At 44.5% G+C, this 18621-nt stretch overlaps 1 protein-coding gene across 1 annotated transcript in view; it reads left to right on the top strand.

Moving 5' to 3' along the window:
• GALC (galactosylceramidase) overlaps positions 1–6371 on the top strand; it is a 64254-nt gene extending 57883 nt beyond the window's left edge. The window contains exons 15-17 of the mRNA XM_015426587.1: positions 1910–2070; positions 2650–2726; positions 4493–6371. Coding sequence (XP_015282073.1) covers positions 1910–2070; positions 2650–2726; positions 4493–4636 — 382 coding nt within the window. The 3' untranslated portion in view covers positions 4637–6371. The remainder of the gene's footprint in view (positions 1–1909; positions 2071–2649; positions 2727–4492) is intronic.
• The last annotated feature ends 12250 nt before the right edge of the window (positions 6372–18621 follow it).

The following is an 18621-nucleotide window of genomic DNA, read 5'->3' on the forward strand; positions in this document are numbered from 1 at the left end:
AGATCAGGCAGCTGGCCCCTTATTTCACCTTCAGTTTGGTGTAGTGGTTAAGTGCGTGGACTCTGATCTGGGAAAACCAGGTTTGGTTCCCCACTCCTCCACTTGCAACTGCAGGATGACCTTGGGCAAGCCATAGTTCTGTCAGAGTTTTTCTCTCAAGGACAGTTCTGGAAAGAGCTCTCTCAGCCCCACCTGCCTCACAGGCTGTCTTTTGTGGGGGGGGGGGGAAGGGAAAGGAGTTTGTAAGCCACTCTGAGACTCCGAGTGAAGGGTGGGGTATAAATCCAAATCTCTTTTTTCCCCCTTCTTCCCACGATCTGGCTACAGTGACCCATGCAATGGTCACTTCCAGGCTGGATTGTTGTAACTCTTTCTAGGTGGGGCTACCTTGACTCATCTCCGGAAGTTGCAGCTAGTGCAGAACATGGCAGCACGGGTGGTTATGGCGATGCCTGTGCAGGCTTGCATCCACCCAGTGCTGCGCAAACTGCACTGGCTGCTTAGTGAATACCAGATCCGTTTCAAGGTGCTGGTGCTTACCTTTAAAGCCCTATATGGTCAGGGACCAGCATACCTTCGGGACCGCCTCTCCCCATCTGAGCCCTGAGGTCTACCAACAAACATCTACTGCCCCTACTTGGTGGAATGAGTTCCCATGAGAGATCAGGGCCCTGCGGGATTTATTACAATTCCGCAGGGCCTCTAAGATGGAGCTCTTCCACCAGGCTTTTGACTGAGGCAGTGGAAACCCCCCCGCCCCCAGTTGATCTTCTGTTGGTGGCCTGGATCTGAATAGCTATACAAGAACCAACTGCTGCTGAGACATCTGGCTAAACTATACATGGCACTTTATGAGTTATGTTTTATATTGTTTTAAACTGTTTTTAAATTGTATTGTGTACTGTATTGAGACTGGTGGAACCCGCCCTGAGTCTGCTTGCGGGGAGGGTGGGATACAAGACCAATAAAATAAAATAAATAAATAAATACAAGTCTGATTGTCAAAGGAGTTGTTTGGGGGGCGGGAGAGAGAGCTCAGTGTATGCTGGATCCATCCATAGAATTGGCTCCTAAATGAGTTTGTCTTAGAAGTGGTAGTTGGTTGGATGCAGCTTTTATGAAGATGATTTATTTCCTTATGCCTTGTAATGCTGCAGTAATGAAGCTGAAAGCTCATTTAATTTGTCTCTCCCATGTGTTGTTTAGAGTTGGATTATATTGGTATACATGATACATAGAAATCATACATTTGCAACGATTGTTACCATCATAAGCCAGTCCTATTTTTAGATTGATATTTGGTCTGTTAGGAATGTATGGTAAACTTATCTCAGTTGCTTCCTAAGTATTCATCATAAAGTTAAGTACATGGGCAATGAATGGACTTTACCTCTTGACAAGCATGAAAGATACCTGTACAGTATTTTGCCTTTTCTGCAATGCATGTCTTTCAGTTAATAATCACTCTTGACTGAATATCTTCATTGTGTTTTTTGTTAGATCAAGGTGGGTTAGCCATGTTAGTTTGCCTGTAGCAGTAGAAAAGAGCAAGACCTTAAAGAACCTTAAAGACTAACAAAATTTGTGACAGGGTCTGAGCTTTTGTGAGTCACTGTGAAATGGACACACTTGTTAGTATTAGTATGTGAATTGGACAAATACTTATTAGTCCTGTTTTCTATTCTGGAAGTGATAGTCAATGAAGTGTCTGGGGTATAGCATGTCATGGACTTTTACTTAAAGCTTGAGATATTTTACACTATGTAGGTTTTTATAGTTGACAGTGTAAAGATTTAGCTGGATCAGTTAGCCAAGGAGATTTACATTCAAACGTTTTTTAGAACATGAATTTAAGAACTGTGACATCTTGCCTTATTTAACGGTGTTGAAAATGACATTGCTTTTGCAGGATGAACCTAACGCTCAGTTGCGATGTTTACATAGAATCAAATCGAGGAGGTGCATTTATTGCAGGAAGAGTGGACAAAGGTGGGATATACGTTGGAGATGCCAAGGGGGTTTTCTTCTGGGTGCTTCCAGATGGCACTTACCGAGTCACAGGTGATCTCTGTGAGTATTTAATTTTTGATATTCATGCACCTGTCACAGAGCTGCAGTTGGTGGCTATTAATTCTTGCACTGCAGTCTGGTATACAGTAAGGATTGTGTTAATTCAGTTTCAAGTTAAGATGTATTTGGTGCTTGCTTCCATAGTAGTTTTTACTACTAATCAGAACTAAATGTATCAGCCAAAAATTCATTTGAATTGATTCGCAATTTAAGAGAGTGTTAAAAGATTGCTAATTGCTATTAAAAGTCTGGGTCACCTTGGTCAACAGAGCTTGCTGTTAGCCGCTCTGAGACTCCTTAGAGTAGTGAAGAGTGGGATATAAAAACCAACTCTTTTTCTCATTCTGTGTATAGCCAAGTCTGTTTTGATTGCAGTGTGATACAAACATGCCAAATATTGCTGAGTTTGAGATCTTGAAAAGATAATCTCAAATGCTGATGCCTGGGATTCATTCCTTGGTAACCTTGACAGTGGTTACAAATACCCAGGTCATGACTAAAGGTTTATACTGTCTCTGTGCAGTTTGTTTGCTTTTATTTATTAACTTGAAAATATCCTAAAGTGTAATTTGTTTACAGATGGCAAAGAGGTCTTGATGAAAGGACTGTCTGGTGTGCGGGCTGAAGCTTGGCATAGACTTACACTAATTCTCACGGTGAGCCCCGATAAAATCAAGTTAATGTTGACAAAAGAGAGACAAACTCTTCAGGATTCAGAAATAGTTATAATAATCAAGAAGTCCTTGTGAGAAGCGTTTTTCTTTGACAGATGGAAAACCTGACTCAGAGTGGGTAACATAAGATGACTAATCCTGAAGTCATGTAGTGTCTGTGTCTGCCTGAAGACCAGGAGGTTATTCCACTGCTTAGAAGTAGCAGCTGGGCTAAGCGATGCCTAAGGCCCCACTTGCTCTAAATAACATTGTGGGTACTTTTCTTTGTATTCTCATATCTAAAATGGAAGGAGGAACATCGATTGATATAGTGCAGGGAAGTTGCATGGGTACTGAGGCACAGCTGCTTCGCAAAGTGGCTTTTCCTCGCATGCCTCACACTGAGCATCCTGAATCTTTGTGTGAAGTAAGTGAATGAGAGAGGATAGCAGTGCTTAATTATTTGGATGACCTTGGGTTGGTTCCTGTCTCTTGGCCTGACTTACATTCAGGGTTGTGAGGATAAAATTGGGGAGACCTACCTGTGGATGCTGTCCTGAGCTGCTTAGAGGAGACATTTGGGGCTGCCTTTGGCACTGAATTTGGTGGTGGTTTGGGATGAGGTTCTAAATCCACATGATGCTGGGACGATAACAAAAGTAGGGTTTGTAGGGGATTCTTAACAAAGGCCCTGGTCACACGGGCCGGATATCACGGGGGGGAGGCGTGGCTAATTGCCCCGGAGGAAACTAACGCGCGGCCGCCCGAGCACATGTCCCGGTCGAGGTCCCGTGGTTAGGGGGGAGATGCCGACCAGACGGGTATCCTGCAGCGCAGCACAGAAGCCGCGCCGCGCGATCGCACTAGCAATTGCTCTTTGTGCGCATGCACTGTTGGGCGCTGTTGTGCAACTTGCGGAGACGGGCGCCGGATGCCACGTAAGTCCACCGGAAACGCGATCAGACGCCCGCTCTTGGCCCACGGTTTCCGGAAACTAGTACCTCAGAGGTACTAGTTTTTTACTCCGCATCTTCGGCGGGAAGCCTCGGGTTAGCCATGGGAGCTCTACGCTTCCCAGATGTTGCTGTGTGATTGCGCCCAGAAAATCCGCCTACCATCCGTATCGTCAGCGTGGCAAATGCTCCGTGTGACCGCAGCCAAAATTAGAAAAGCTTTCCAACTGAAAGATTTCTCCACCAGTATAGTTCTTATAGGGGCAAAGCCTAGCAAAACCAAGAGAAGAAGTCCAGGAAAACAGCATTCTGATATCTGTAAAGGTAAAGGTTCCCTTGCTCGAAAGCCAGTCGAATCCGACTCTAGGGTTGCGGTGCTCATCTCCGTTTCAAAGCCGAAGAGCCAGCGCTGTCCGAAGACGTTTCCGTGGTCATGTGGCCGGCATGACTAAACACCAAGGCGCACGGAACGCTGTTACCTTCCCACCGAAGTGGTACCTATTTATCTACTTGCAATTTCTTGCTTTCGAACTGCTGGGTTGGCAGGAGCTGGAACTAGAGATGGGAACTCACTCCATCATGCGGCACCTGGGTCTCGAACTGCTGAACTACTGACCTTCCACAGCCTGCAGTTCAGCGTCTTAACCACTGTAACTGAGCACAAATGTAGGAACTCATCAGCAGAAACAAACTTGCTCTGTTACTTTAGACTTGACACCTCATGCTGCTTAATTGTTTTCCAATGCTTGTGTTTCAGTAGTCAGTCTAGTAAATTTTGTATCTCATACACTAACACTGTCTCTTTACTTTTGGCAGGGCTCTAATGCTTCAGGCATGTTAAATGGTTATCCTCTCTGGGAGAATGTCACTATAACCAAGCCAGCGAATGGTTGGGCAGCTATTGGGACAAAACATTTTGAGTTCACACAATTTGATAACGTTCATATTCAAGCCAGCTGAGGCTTTTGACAAGCACTTTCAAAGAAGCAAAAACCTGACTCACCTTAGTGCTTTGAAAATAATTTTTTGTAAATGATGTTGATGGGAACTTTTATGAATGAATTTGACTCTGCAGATTAGAAGAATTAGAGAAGACTGGAATCTGCTGATAGCCTTTTAAATTGTTGGAATTCAAATATCATAGCAGGACTTTTTAAAGCAACAGTGAGATTTCACAAAGGGAATATTTTCCATACTTGCATAGCTCTGAAGTCCATTCCTTTTACTCTAGCACTCCACTCAGTCAGATAATATGCCTTCTGTAAAGGGATCTGTTTACCTTTTTGGTGGTCCTCCTGAGATAAAGGTTTCCCAGTGGATTTAAATACCTTCTCCCGGGAAACAAGATCTCACTCTTAGCCTTTTACATTCTTAAATAAATTTATCTATTTTTAACTGCAAATAAACCAGCTGCTAGCTGGTTGGATTTCAAGAAATCCTTTGTTTTAAACTACCTCTTATTCTATAATAGCAGCAAAACAAGTACATTGAAAGAGCCTTATTTTATGTTGGATAACTGCACTGTTTGTATTGGTCTTAGCATTTCCTATGTTTGTTTAAATGAAATACACTTCTGCTAGAGTTTAAGGGATATTTGACATGTGAAAAAGCTGCCAGATCTACAGGCAGGCTAGACTTTTGTGAGCCTGGACCACTTCTTCCATGTGGGTGGAGTGTATGTGAGTGCCTCAGTTTCTGTGGTTGTGGTACTCCAAAGTGACCAAATATACATTGCCCACATGGTACTACTGGTGCCTCCTTGCATTTGCTGGTTGTCTCCAACTCAGCATAGCCTTTTTGGTAGTCAAAGGGGGACCCCCTTCCTTTTTTTAAAGCACTGGATACAACTCATTTTGAAGTGTTGGCTTATCTGTGAATTTGGATGTTGGCCATTGTTGTGGTTAAGCAGAGAAGAGAAAAACTATTTATTTTGCTTCTTAACCAGGAGTTGTGCCTTATACACTGAAGCCAATGTTTTAAGATTTAAATAATGGGAAATAACTCTTGAAGGATTTCAATCAATGTTTCAAGCACTTTTGCAAATTTGATTAATATGAATATTTCCATAATCAGACCAAATTTTTAAAAAATAGATTGGGTTGAAAGTTCTGATGGTCTATCCCAAGTTCCGCTCCCACCAGCAGTTGTGTTTTTTTTTTTTTTAAATGATCCTGGGAAAGTTGACTGTTGATGGAAGAGTTTCATCCTTTTCGCCCTCCAAAGTGCAGCCGGCTAACCCACATGCAATTCCTGCAACTCAGAGCATCAACTTTCCTGAATTTGGAAGGGAGTGTTGGGTGGAGAGTAATGCAAGAAAGATCTGTAGTCCTGGGACCAACAAATCACTGGATCTCAACTCACTGATCTCAACTCATCATTACATCATTACATCATCTCCTGGCATCTTTTGGTGATGACTGACATTAAAGAAAGGACCCAATTAATGTATCCCAAAGAGTTTATTATTTATTTTTTGCACTTGCTTAACACATGGCTGTATTTTTACACTATTTTGTTAAATGTTGCATCATCAAGAAGTATAGTTTTGTGTTAATTTATGAAATAGCAAATTGAAAGTTGTCATGTTATGAGGTGTGCTGAACTGGTTAATGTCTGTGTGTTCTGTATATGTTCTTGATGAAAAGGCTTGTGTGTGTGACCAGTGCAAAGTCTAATGTTTCAAAACTGAAGAAATAAATGCTACTAAAACTGAATGTCTGTGTATGTAAATACTGTCTCCTTTGTAAGTTAGTAGAAACGAGCACACTTTGTGGTTTAAGGCCTTAAAAAAGGCCTAGTCACCATGCAGAAGCTATGTATTTTGCAAAAAGACTACCAGAAAACTGCAGTTTCCACAACCTATTTGATCAAAAGGAGGGTTTTACACTGAGGGACCTTCACTACATGTAACAGAATTGGACTGCTCTGTCCAACTCGTTGCCCATGCAATAGATACTGTGATATAGGCAAGGCAACCAGGCCTTTAAAAAAGGAATATAGAATATAGTGATCCTGTAATGTTCACCTCTCAGAATAGCCATTTATTGTGAAAAGAAGTGAATACTCACATAGAATGTCTTGATATCTTTGGGTTTAAATGAAGGCACTGACTATTCATCTTTCATTCGGACAGTATAGCAGAGCAATATGCAAACTGTTTTGTGGGTCTTCCCCCCCCCAAGAAATGAATGATTCAGTATGACTTCATATTGCCCAATAACATATGTAGCAAGATTTTTTAAAAATATTTTTTTATTTTTAAAGAAAACTTCCAAAGATGAGATACAGAAATAAGAAAGAAACAGTACATTAAGTCAGACAATGTCAATGCAGTCCAGTATAGTGCATGCAAAATATATGTAGCAAGATGATACTGCAGTTAATGTTTGGTCTTGTCAGGGCTGGGGGGAGTAAGGATAAATGCTAGGAAACCTTACATAGATTAACTGGAGCAGATGCATCTGTAGTGCTGAAAGTTTGTTATTCTGTGGTATTCAATCTCAGCCATAGAAATTTATTTTTATTTATTTATTTACCTTCAATTTGTATCCTGCCTTGCCGGTGCAAACTGGCTCAAACAAACTAGGAAATACACATTTAAAGGGGGTGTGTGTGTGTGTGAAATAATTGGATCATAAGATTTTATTTATGTAGAAAAAATTAATTCAGTGGTGGGGGAGAATTTTGGAGTGGTGGTTTTGAACCTGGCAGCTGTTCAAGCAGGCAAATTTATCTAGCACAGTTTGCCCCCACAGAGTAAGCACTTCTTAAGCATGATACATTGTGCTATTGTGTTAGCTGAATTGCTTTATTTACAGCAATTGGCAATTTATAAATGGGTTCTTGCCAATGTATACCAAGGTCCTGATCCCACCTTGGGTGACCAGCAAAGGATTCTGAGGCTGTTGTAGTTAAAATAGATGTCTTTTACTAGAAATATATCTCATACAAACAATACTGATGCACTCACACATTCAATCAAGTTCCTAAGATTTAAGGTAGGAAATAAGCACAGTTGCATTAGCAGGTATTGGTGATGATGGGCGATACTTATCTGTCTTGAAGCTTGGTTGTTCCAATGAAGAATGGATGGGAAGAAATGGAAAACAAAGGGAGTCCACATGACCAGAACCAGCCGGAATGCGTGGGTCTCTTGACTGCAGATCAAGAGATCAATAGTAAGAGGCGAGGATTGGGAATAGCAAGGGGGACTCAAGGGAAGTAAAAGCAGACAGGGGTTGTCTTGGGGGAATGCTAGCTAGGAGGAGCTGGGTGACTGGTTCTCTCCTTTTATAGGGGGTCCAAGAGATGGGTGGTAACTGCCAACCTCTTGACCCACCTACCTGTTAGTCCATCCCAAAAACAATCCTATTGGTTGCATGTAGGGAGGGAGGTTACCTTGGAGGGATGGCCAATATTGTAACCTAAAACCTTAATCGAAGGCTTGGCATCTGAACAGGTGTGAAATCCAGGCGTCAGGATGCTTCATTGTAGTGCTGATGAAGTTGGCCAGTTCCTTTGATAACCAAATGTCCATCTGGCAGGAAATTCCAGCTCAGGAACAAAGCAGTTACATGGCGATACGTGACCAGCAAGCAGCTTTGCCATGGTGGCTGTGTCTTCCCAAAGTTGTTGTTTTATTGCTAACAATAATGGAGATTTGTGCTTCTTCACCAGCCTGTACAACTGTGTTGCTGAAACCTTATTTACATGCCGGCCACATGACCACGGAAACATCTTCGGACAGCGCTGGCTCTTCGGCTTTGAAACGGAGATGAGCACCGCAACCCTAGAGTCGGATTCGACTGGCTTTCGAGCAAGGGAACCTTTACCTTTTTATGTGCAGGCACCCTCTATGTGTGTCATCACAACAGGTGACCTAAAGTGTACAATTCTCTGAGCCCATGTGTACGTGCACAGTCCATTGTGTAGCAATAAGAAGTCCATAAAACAAATATCAGGCTTGTTCCCTAACAATTGATGCGGAGACTTGGGGGCTGGGGAGGGCAAAAACACAAATCTGCAGGACAAGAGTAAAAAAACTAAAGAGAATGAAATGATAACATAATTCTCTGATGATTTCATGGAGAGTAAAGTTCCAATCTATGCTGCTGTTGTGGCTGCGAAAAAGAATAGGAGCCAGTGGTATAGTAGTTAAGAGTGCCGGACTAGTATCTGGATGACCCAGGATAAAATGGAGGAGAGGAGAATGATGTAAGCCACTCACACTGAAGAGGAAGGTGACATGTAAGGGGGTGGAAGGAGGGACAGCTCCAGGGGACAGCAGAAGGAAGGAAGGGACGGCTAAACATATAAGGTGGAACAGAGAGAAAGTGCTAGAGTGAGCCTGTCCTGGGAAGGAAGAGGAATGGGGTGCCAGAACCAGTTCTTCCCGTTCTGAGGCCTGCGAGGGAGTCTTCCCGACCCCAGCCAGGTTGGTGGGACGACCAGGGCAAGAGGAGCTTTACTGAGTATATTGCAAACAATGGGTCCCCAATCTTGTTGATCCAGTGGGCCCACAACAGGTAGAACACACCATCACAAAATGGCTGCTGCAGTGCATGACCAACTACAGAATGGCTGCCAGAGTGGCTGGAATCAATCAGATTCCAAGCCAAGTGCCCTCTAGTGATGAAGGTAGCTGTTTCTGAATGGATGTTCGCTATAGACAGATGATGCTTCCTGGGCTCTTCTGAAGCCCTTCCTGCTCCACTGATGGGAATGGGAAGACTGGATTGACTCTTTAGGGATGTGGGCATCAGCAATTACATTAGTGAGCACCATGGTGCTAATGGGAGGCCATGCTGGGACCACTGTTTTAGGCCATAGCCTCATGTTGTAGGTCAGGTCAGGACAGTATCAGACCAGTTGACAATGTGGACCCCTCAAATTTCACATACAGAAATAGCCACACAGAAGGTTATGTCCAAGGTTCCACACAGTACAGGTGGAATGTGTGAGTTAGAAGCTGCATATAGAGCCTTGTGATCCAACCATCAGACTCAATTTTAATAGGTCTGCATTAGGAATAGAAATCAAGAGCACCAAGTATGTATTCCACAGATTCTTTCTGTCCCCTTTGATATCTAGCTTCTGAAGAAGAAGAAGAAGAGATTGGATGTATACCCCGCCCTTCACTACCCAAAGGAGTCTCAGAGCGGCTTACAAACTCCTTTCCTTTCCCCTCCCCACAACAGACACCCTGTGAAGTAGGTGGGGCTGAGAGAGCTCTTTTGAGAACTGCTCTTTTTCAAGAACAGCTCTTATCAGAACTATGGCTTGCCCAAGGTCATCCAGCCAGGTGCAAGTGGGGAATCAAACCCGGTTCTCCCAGATTAGAGTCCACGCACTTAACCACTACACCAAACTGGCTCTCTCTGTGTTGTTAGCCGAATTGCTTTATTTACAGCAATTGGCAATTTATAAATGGGTTCTTGCCAACTATACCAAGGTCCTGTTCCCACCAAGGGTTATCAGAGAAGGATAACGAGGCTGTTGTTGTTAAAATAAGTGTCTGTTACTTAAAGAATAAATCTCATACAAACAATGCTGATGCACTCACACATTCAATCAAGTTCCTTAGAATTACAGTATTAAAATAAGCACAGTTGCATTGGATCAAGGCGCTGTGGCGGCACTGTTGTTGTTAGATCTGTCAGCCGCATTTGATACGGTCGACCATCAGTTGCTGACCCACCACCTCACCGACGTGGGGATTCAGGGGCTCGCCCTTCAATGGCTGGCCTCTTTTCTTCAGGGTCGGGGACAAAGGGTGGCGAGAGGGGATCAGCGGTTCCGGAGGTGGCCCCTCGAATGTGGGGTACCTCAGGGGGCAGTGCTATCCCCGATGTTGTTTAACATCTACATGCGCCCCCTTGCCCAGATTGCCTGGAGTTGCGGGCTTGGGTGTCATCAGTATGCATCAGTATGCAGCTATATCTGATGTTGGGCGGCCGGTCGGATTCCACTCCAGATGACCTTCATTGGGCACTACAGGCCGTGGCTGGTTGGCTCAGACTGAGTTGGCTGAAATTAAACCTGGCAAAGACAGAGGCCTGAGTCGGAGCGGTCTGGGGTTGGGGCTCCCTCTCCCGACCTTCGATGGGGCGCCATTGGTGCCAGCGTTGGAGGTTAGGAGTTTGGGTGTGCTCCTGGACTCCTTATTATCAATGGAGGCCCAGGTAGCAGCCACTGCCAAGTCGGCCTTTTACCATCTTCAGCTGGTGCGGCAGTTGGTCCCCTTCCTCGACCGCGATGACCTGGCCACAGTGATCCATGCGACGGTCACCTCGAGGTTAGACTACTGTAACACTCTCTACATGGGGCTGCCTTTGTTGCAAATCCAGAAGCTGCAACTGGTGCAGAATGCTGCAGCCAGGCTATTGATGGGTCTTCCTAGACGAGATCACATCCAGCCTGTGCTGAAAGCGCTGCACTGGTTGCCAATAGCGTACCGGATTCGCTTCAAAGTGCTGGTTCTTACTTTTAAAGCCCTATATGGCCAGGGACCGGCCTACCTAAGGGATCGCCTTTCCCCACATGTTCCCCCAAGGGCACTACGGTCAGGGAATCAAAATCTCCTGGATGTTCCAGGCCCCAAGACCATCAAACTTGCGATGGCCAGGGCTAGGGCGTTTTCGGTGGCGGCTCCTATCTGGTGGAATGAGCTCCCAGAGGAGATCCGGACCCTGCAGGACCTCGTACAGTTCCGCAGGGCCTGTAAGACGGAGCTCTTCCGCCAGGCTTTTGAATAGGAGCCACCGCCACCACTGTTCCATCAACGCCCTATAACTGCTGCATACTGTCATCGCTGGTGTGGGTGTCATTGGAGGGAGTGGGATGTGCCTATGGACAACAGTGGGGCACTGTTATGCAATTAGATTATGGAGAACACCATCTTGACTTCAAAATCTGGAAGTAAGTAGGGGAGCACCGGAAAATGTTTTAAGAACTTTGGTTAATTATTTAATTGTCTATTTGGTAATTTTAATCTGTATTCTTATTGTTTTATTGTTATTACCTGGCGTTATGCTTCTGTTAGCCGCCCTGAGCCTGCGGGGAAGGCGGGATATAAATCCAAATAAATAAATAAATAAATTAGTAGGTGGGGGTGAAGGTGGGCAATACTTATCTGTCTGGCAAGTTGGTTGTTCCAATGAAGAATGGATGGGGAGAAGTAGAAACTAAAGGGAGTTCACACACGACCAGAACCAGCCAGAATGTGTGGGTCTCTTGACTGCAGATCAAGAAATCAAAGTAGAGGCAAGGGTTTGAGGATAGCAAGTGGGACTTAAGAGGAGTAAAAAGCAGACAGGGGTTGTTAACGGGGGATGCTAGTTGATCAAGTAGGAGGGGCCAGGTGACTGGTCCTTTCCTTTTATAGGGGGTTCAAGAGATGGGTTGTGGCTGTGCCAACCTCCTGACCCACCTACATGTTAGTCCGTCCCAAAAACAATCCTATTGGTTGCCTATAGGAGTGGGAGGTTACCTATAAGGAGTGGCCAATATTGTAATCTAAAACCTTACTCAAGGAATGGCATCGGGGGAGGTGTGAATACCTTGGCGTCAGGATGCTCCATTGTAGTGTTGATGAAGCTGGCCATTCCCATTGTGAACCAAATGTCCACTTGGCAAGAAATACCAATGCAGGAACAAAGCAGTGATGTGTCGTGACCACAAATAATTCTGCAATGGGGGCTGTCTCTGCTCAAGTTGTTGTTTCTTACTGCTCACAATAATGGAGGTGTGTGCTCCTTCACCAGGCTGGTAACAGTGTAGCTGAAATCTTATTTACATGTGTAAGGCTTGTGCAGGCACCTTCTATGTGTTACATCACAACAGGTGACTTATAGTGTACAGTCTTCTGAGCCTCTGTGTGTGTGTGCACAGTCCATTGTGTGTAGCAATAAATATAGTTCATAAAGCAAAATATCAAGTTCATTCTCTAACAGTGTATCATTACTGTCTTTTTGCCTTTACAGTCTTTCACAGGCTTCTGGCGCAGCATGGCTAACTGCACTGGGTCCAGAAAGGAAGCTGCATTTTGGGTGTGGCTCTCCCCCCAAAAAGATGGATTGCAGCAATTAATTGCTGTCTGGTTTACCAGCGAGGCCTTTGAGCATTCTCAGATGCTTCTGCTGCAGGTCCTTGGTCCTATTAGAGTGCCTCAAAAGCAAAAGACTTTAAAGTGGTTCTCTAGCACCATGTGAAGCAGCATGTCTTTTAGGAAATGGATTTCATTTAATGCCATGAATTAACTTGGCATGTTCATATTGGCTAGATTTCCTTTTAATCCATATCACTACTACGGCTGGCTGGTTATTTATTAAAGATGGTGGGTGATAGTCAAGGCTGGTACTATTTACTTCCAAGAAACCCAACTTCAATGCATTAAAGTGAAATTATATATAGCAGAGATTTTTTAAAAAAATGCAGGAGGAACCAAAGCCACACACAGGTTGAGCTAGCCAAATGTAAGCACTTTTAAGGCTCATTGCCTTCAGTGGGATAGTGAAGGAAATGTTTCATTTATCGTGGAAATCTGGTGAACTTCAAGGCTGGCTGGATGATGCCCACATTTTTAGTTGTTTTGCTTTTTAATGAAATTGTACAAACAAGTTGTGCAAATCAATACAACATGTGCACCCCCCCCCGCTTCTCAAATTGCAACAACAACACCCTGTTCGGCTATAAATTATGGCATGTTTTCTAACTTAAGCCTTAGCCTAAAAATCCCTTCTCTTGCTTAAGTGGCTCTTTTGTTGGAGGAAGAGTTCCTTCAGTTCCAGGAAAGCTCCTTAGGCTGGAGGAAGGCTTCGAACTTTGCTTAGTCAAGTGCTGGGTAGGATGCACATCAATTATACCTTATCTTGTCCCTTCAGCAGTCTTGTAAGGCGGCGGTGCTGTCACGTCACAGCTGATCTATGGGGACCTCTTAGCGTTTTCAAGGCAAGGAACAAAACAGAGGTGGTTTGCCATTGCCTGCCTTTGTGTAGTAACCCTGGACTTCCTTTGTGTTCTCCCATCCAAGTACTAACCCAGCCATGCTTAGCTTCTGATACCTTGACAAGATCAGGCTAGCCTGAACCATGCATGTCAGGTCCACGTAAGATAGGTCATCATTATTATTCCTCTGTTACAGATGGGAAACTGAGAAGAATGGCTTACCTAAGCAGATTTATGTTTGAAGTATGTTCTGTTTAGGATGGTACTACTAATGAGTCTGTGGCAGAGGCAAGATTTGACCCAGTTGACTGATCACAGTCCATTCTCTTAACCACTGGGCTACACCAGTAATGGTGCAGATGCCAAAGTGCCTACAGTTGTCTTGTATTGTAAGTGCAGGTTTGCAAAGACTGATGTGGCAACCCTCCACACAAGATAGGAGAAGGCTGATGTTCTTGGTGATAGAGATCTGCTTATTTTATATTCAGTGAAGTGGTGTTCTGAAGGTCAGGCAAATATTGGAGGTGATTATGGATCCAGCTATGTTGCTTGATGTTGATGGATAGAAGCACCTTCTTCTAAATACATGGGGTAGCCATGCTTTTGTAATTTCACTGTTGGATTACCATAATGTACTTTATGTCAGGCCAGCATAGAAGCTTCAGTTGGTACAAATGCAGTGTCCTGTTATTGGGGGCTGGACAGAACAAATAATTACACCTGTTCTTAACTCTCAACAGCCATTGACAAGATTGCTCCCCAGCACCCTCTGTGTCCCCAGGCTAGGCCTGCCCCATGGTTTACCCAGGAGCTGCGACATGCGGGGAGGGCGGGGTATAAATCGAAATAAATAAATAAATAAATAAATGGGGCTGAGACGGCTAGAGAGGCAGTGGTGGCGGATTCGTGAAAAATCTACAAGATAGGACGTTTATGAGATCTTATGAGATGGCAGTCAAGGCTGCAAAAAGACAGTACTGTGCGGCCGAGATTGTGTCCGCAAGCTCACACCCAGCCCAATTATTTAGATCAATTCGGTCGATTACGGCTCTGCCACAAGGCAGACTAAACCATAGGGAATTGTATATTGGCTGCGAGGCATTCATGAGCTATTTTGCGGATAAAGTCTTGTCGCTCTGCCATGATTTTCCTGCCACAATTGATACAGTGAATGAACTCGAGGCTCCTAGCACGTCTTCTGGTCACACTCTGGATTATTTCAACCTGCTCAGCCTAGAAGAAGTTGACAGATTGCTCTTAATTGTACACCCCATCATGTGCCTCATGGATCTGTGCCTGTCATGGCTAATTAAAGCGGCTCACGAGGGGCTACGGGACGCCATATGGGAGATTGTCAACAAGTCTCTCTTAAAGGGACAATTCCTGGGGGCACTTAAGGAGGCAGTGGTGCACCCCCTCCTGAAAAAGTCACCTTTGGACCCAACCAAATTGGCCAACTATTGGCCGGTCTCCAACTTGCCCTGTCTGGGTGAGGGCCGTGGCACTTCAGTTACAGGGTTTTTTGGATGATGCTTCTATTTTAGATCCCTTTCAGTCCAGTTTTCGCCCTGGGCACGGAATGGAGACAGCGCTGGTCGCCCTCACAGATGACCTCCAAAGGCATCTGGATTGGGGCGGATTGGCAGTGCTGTTGCTGCTAGATCTGTGGGCCGCATTTGACACGGTCGACCATCAGCTACTGATCCACCGCCTGGCTGACACTGGAATCCAGGGACTGGCCTTACAGTGGCTTGTTTCCTTTCTCCAAGGTTGGGGACAAAGAGTGGCGCTGGGGGAACAGCTGTCCCGGAGGCACCCACTGGAATGTGGAGTGCCACAAGGGGTGGTGCTGTCCTCGATGCTTTTTAACATCTATATGCACCCTCTTGCCCAGATTGCTTGGAGGTACGGACTGGGTTGTCATCAGTATGTGGATAACACCCAGCTTTAGCTGTTGCTGGACGGCCAGTCTCACTCCAAACTGGAAGCCCTAGATCAGGCGTTATAAGCTGGGTGAAATTGAATCTGATGAAGATGGAGGTCCTGTGCCTGAGTCGCGGCAGTCCGGGGGTAGGGATCCCACTCCCAACCTTCGATGGGGTGCCATTGGTGCCAGCACCGGAGGTTAGGAGTTTGGGGGTGCTCCTGGATGCCTCCCTAACAATGGAGGCCCAGGTTGCGGCCGCTGCCAAGTCGGCTTTTTACCATCTTCGGCTGATAAGGCAGTTGGCTCCCTTCCTTGAACGTGGCGACTTGGCAACAGTGATCCATGTGATGGTCACCTTGAGACTGGATTATTGTAATGCCCTGTACATGGGGCTGCTCTTGGCACAACTCTGGAAGCTGCAGCTGGTGCAAAACGCCAGGCTGATGATGGGGCTCTCAGTTCGGGAGCACATCCAGCCTGCGCTAAAGGCGTTGCACTGGCTGTCTATAGCATATCGGATTCACTTAAAGGTGCTGGTTCTTACCTATAAAGCCCTTCATGACCAGGGTTTGACATACCTGAGGGTCTGACATACCTGACATACCTTTCTCCATATATGCCCCAGAGAGCACTGCGTTCAGGGACCCAGAACCGACTGGTCCTGCCGAGTATTAAGGAGGCCAGATTGGCAACAACCAGGGCCAGGGCCGTTTTGGTGGCGGCTCCACTCTGGTGGAATGAGCTCCCAGAGGAGATCAGGGCCCTGTGGGACCTTTTACAATTCCGCAGGGCCTGCAAAACGGACCTCTTCTGCCAGGCTTTTGGAGCCGCCGCCACCACTACCACTACCAACGCCACCCCTGCCACCACTGCTATTACAACTGCAATTATTAGTGGCACTATTAGTAACAACTGACTGGTGAAAGCCTTGAGCCACAGGTCCCTGTGATTATCAACTGGCCCAGCCCTTCCCCCCCTTTTTTTGACAACTGAAGCGGAGCATTAAAACTTAATGGCAACATTGGAAATGCTAGCACTTTAATATTGTTGTTTTTAGTACTGTTTTATGTTATTGTATTATTTATTAATGTGATGAATTGTGTTGTATGTATTATGGAAATTTTTATGCTGTTGTGAGCCGCCCTGAGCCAGCCTAGGCCGGAATGGGTGGGATAGAAATAAATAAATAAAACAAATAAATAAAATAAATAAGGGGATGACAAAGGATGATATGGTCACGCAGTGTTATCGATGTGTGATGTGGTCTATGGGGTTGCAAAGAGTCGGACTCAATTGTGCGACTGAACAACAATTGGTGATTTTAATGAACTGATTGTAAACTGGCTTAAGCTCAAGTCTGGGGAAAGGCAAGATAACTAATATTTCTTTATGATGGAAATAACTACCATTGTCCTATGAAATCCAGGGTTTCCTCGCTCTTTAAAAGGGGTCAATTTGTTCACTTTCCAAGCTTCCATAAGCTATTGATCTTTCTGTGCTGCAATGTTCAATGAATGAATTTAACCTGGTTCCTAGTTGATCCCACTTCATTCATAAGGACAAATAACCACCGCACAATTGCAAGGAAAAGCCACTTGATGGTGGCATTTCCCCATACAAACTAACACCATGCTTATAGTCTTTTGGGTGCCAGGCAAAGATGACTTTATTTTCTCATGCTTTTTAGGAGTCCCTTTGAAATGTTATTTATTTATTTGTTCAGGCCTTTCTAGAGCCCCTTTGAAATGGAGCTTTTAGCTGTCACATTTGTAATCCATTACTTTTTTTTATGCCATTGGAGCTTTTAGAAGCCTATATTCTATGCTGCTTTTAGGACGTTTTAAAAATCATTATCCTAATTTTAATCTGAGATACCGGTAATTTTTACTGTGGATAAGTCATTGTCTCAGACAAAGGCCTGGCGAAAATGTGACTCTGGTTATGCCTCTGCCCACATCTGCCTAGTAACATGTTCTTATTGAAAAACACATGTGATGAGATGGATTTGTATTACAGTTTCCTACCCTTTCCAAGCATCAGCCAAAGAACTTGTACTAGTCAAGCATATGAACTGGAGGTCAGTTTCCAGCCCCGTGGCTGCTGGTGAGAATGGGTAAATTGTAAGCTTAGATTGGATGGAAGCAAGTTCAGAAACTTGTACAGAGATCAAAATGGGAAGTATCCTAAAGGGACAGGTGCAGATAATGATGTGTTCCTGGAGATCCAGCAATATATCCATCCAAGTAGATGGTCATTGGAAAGGAACAAGGAACCATGAAGCATGGGCTTCCTTCTCTATGAGTGGAACTGTGTAGATATAAGAGAACTGTTTTGGTTTTTTTAAAAAATACTTCTGAGTAAACATACTTAGGATCAGTCTATTGTGCTGTGATTTTTTTGAGAACTGTACAAGAATTTAGAATTAGGCCCCTCCAAACTAAGCATGAAGGAAAGAGGGGTCTTATTTTAATAGGAAAAGGTGGAGGTGTGTGTGTGGGGGACTCACCATTATCTGTAGCTTTTCTCTCCATGATCTTTTCCCCAAGTTCTTTTGTCACACAGTGACATGGAGAGGAGCTTTACGGAAGCAAGCCATGAGGGAATTCAGCTGTCCTAACCTTTACTTCCCCTTTACCTTTAAAGCTGGAACTACTTATTGCCCATCTAGCATTACTTGTTTATGTGTTTTTATTGAATTACTTTATAATTTTAATTACTGTTTTAATTGTTCCAATGCCTTAATGCCTTGGAAACTCTGATCGTGTGGAGAGGTGGCATCAAAAAGTTGTAAATAAATAAATGAATAAAACAAACAGTTTGGTCTTATGCGAAAAGGAACCTCTCTGTAGTGTTCTGAGGTCATGTGTGCTATGCTGCCTCCTTGCCTTCCACCTTTTCACTGCCACCAATGGCTCTTGTCTTAAAATTCTCAGTTGGACCCAAATAACAGGGTGGCTAAGTTGTATTTGGTAGAATAACAGAATGATTAGGGTTGACAGCTCCAGGTTGGGAAATACCTGGAGATTTTGGGGGTGGAGCCTCAGAAGGGTGGAGTTTGGGGCACAGAGTCCAA

The sequence above is a fragment of the Gekko japonicus genome, unplaced genomic scaffold (assembly GCF_001447785.1).
Source record: "Gekko japonicus isolate JY-2015 unplaced genomic scaffold, Gekko_japonicus_V1.1 scaffold198, whole genome shotgun sequence".
NCBI classification, from domain to species: domain Eukaryota; kingdom Metazoa; phylum Chordata; class Lepidosauria; order Squamata; family Gekkonidae; genus Gekko; species Gekko japonicus.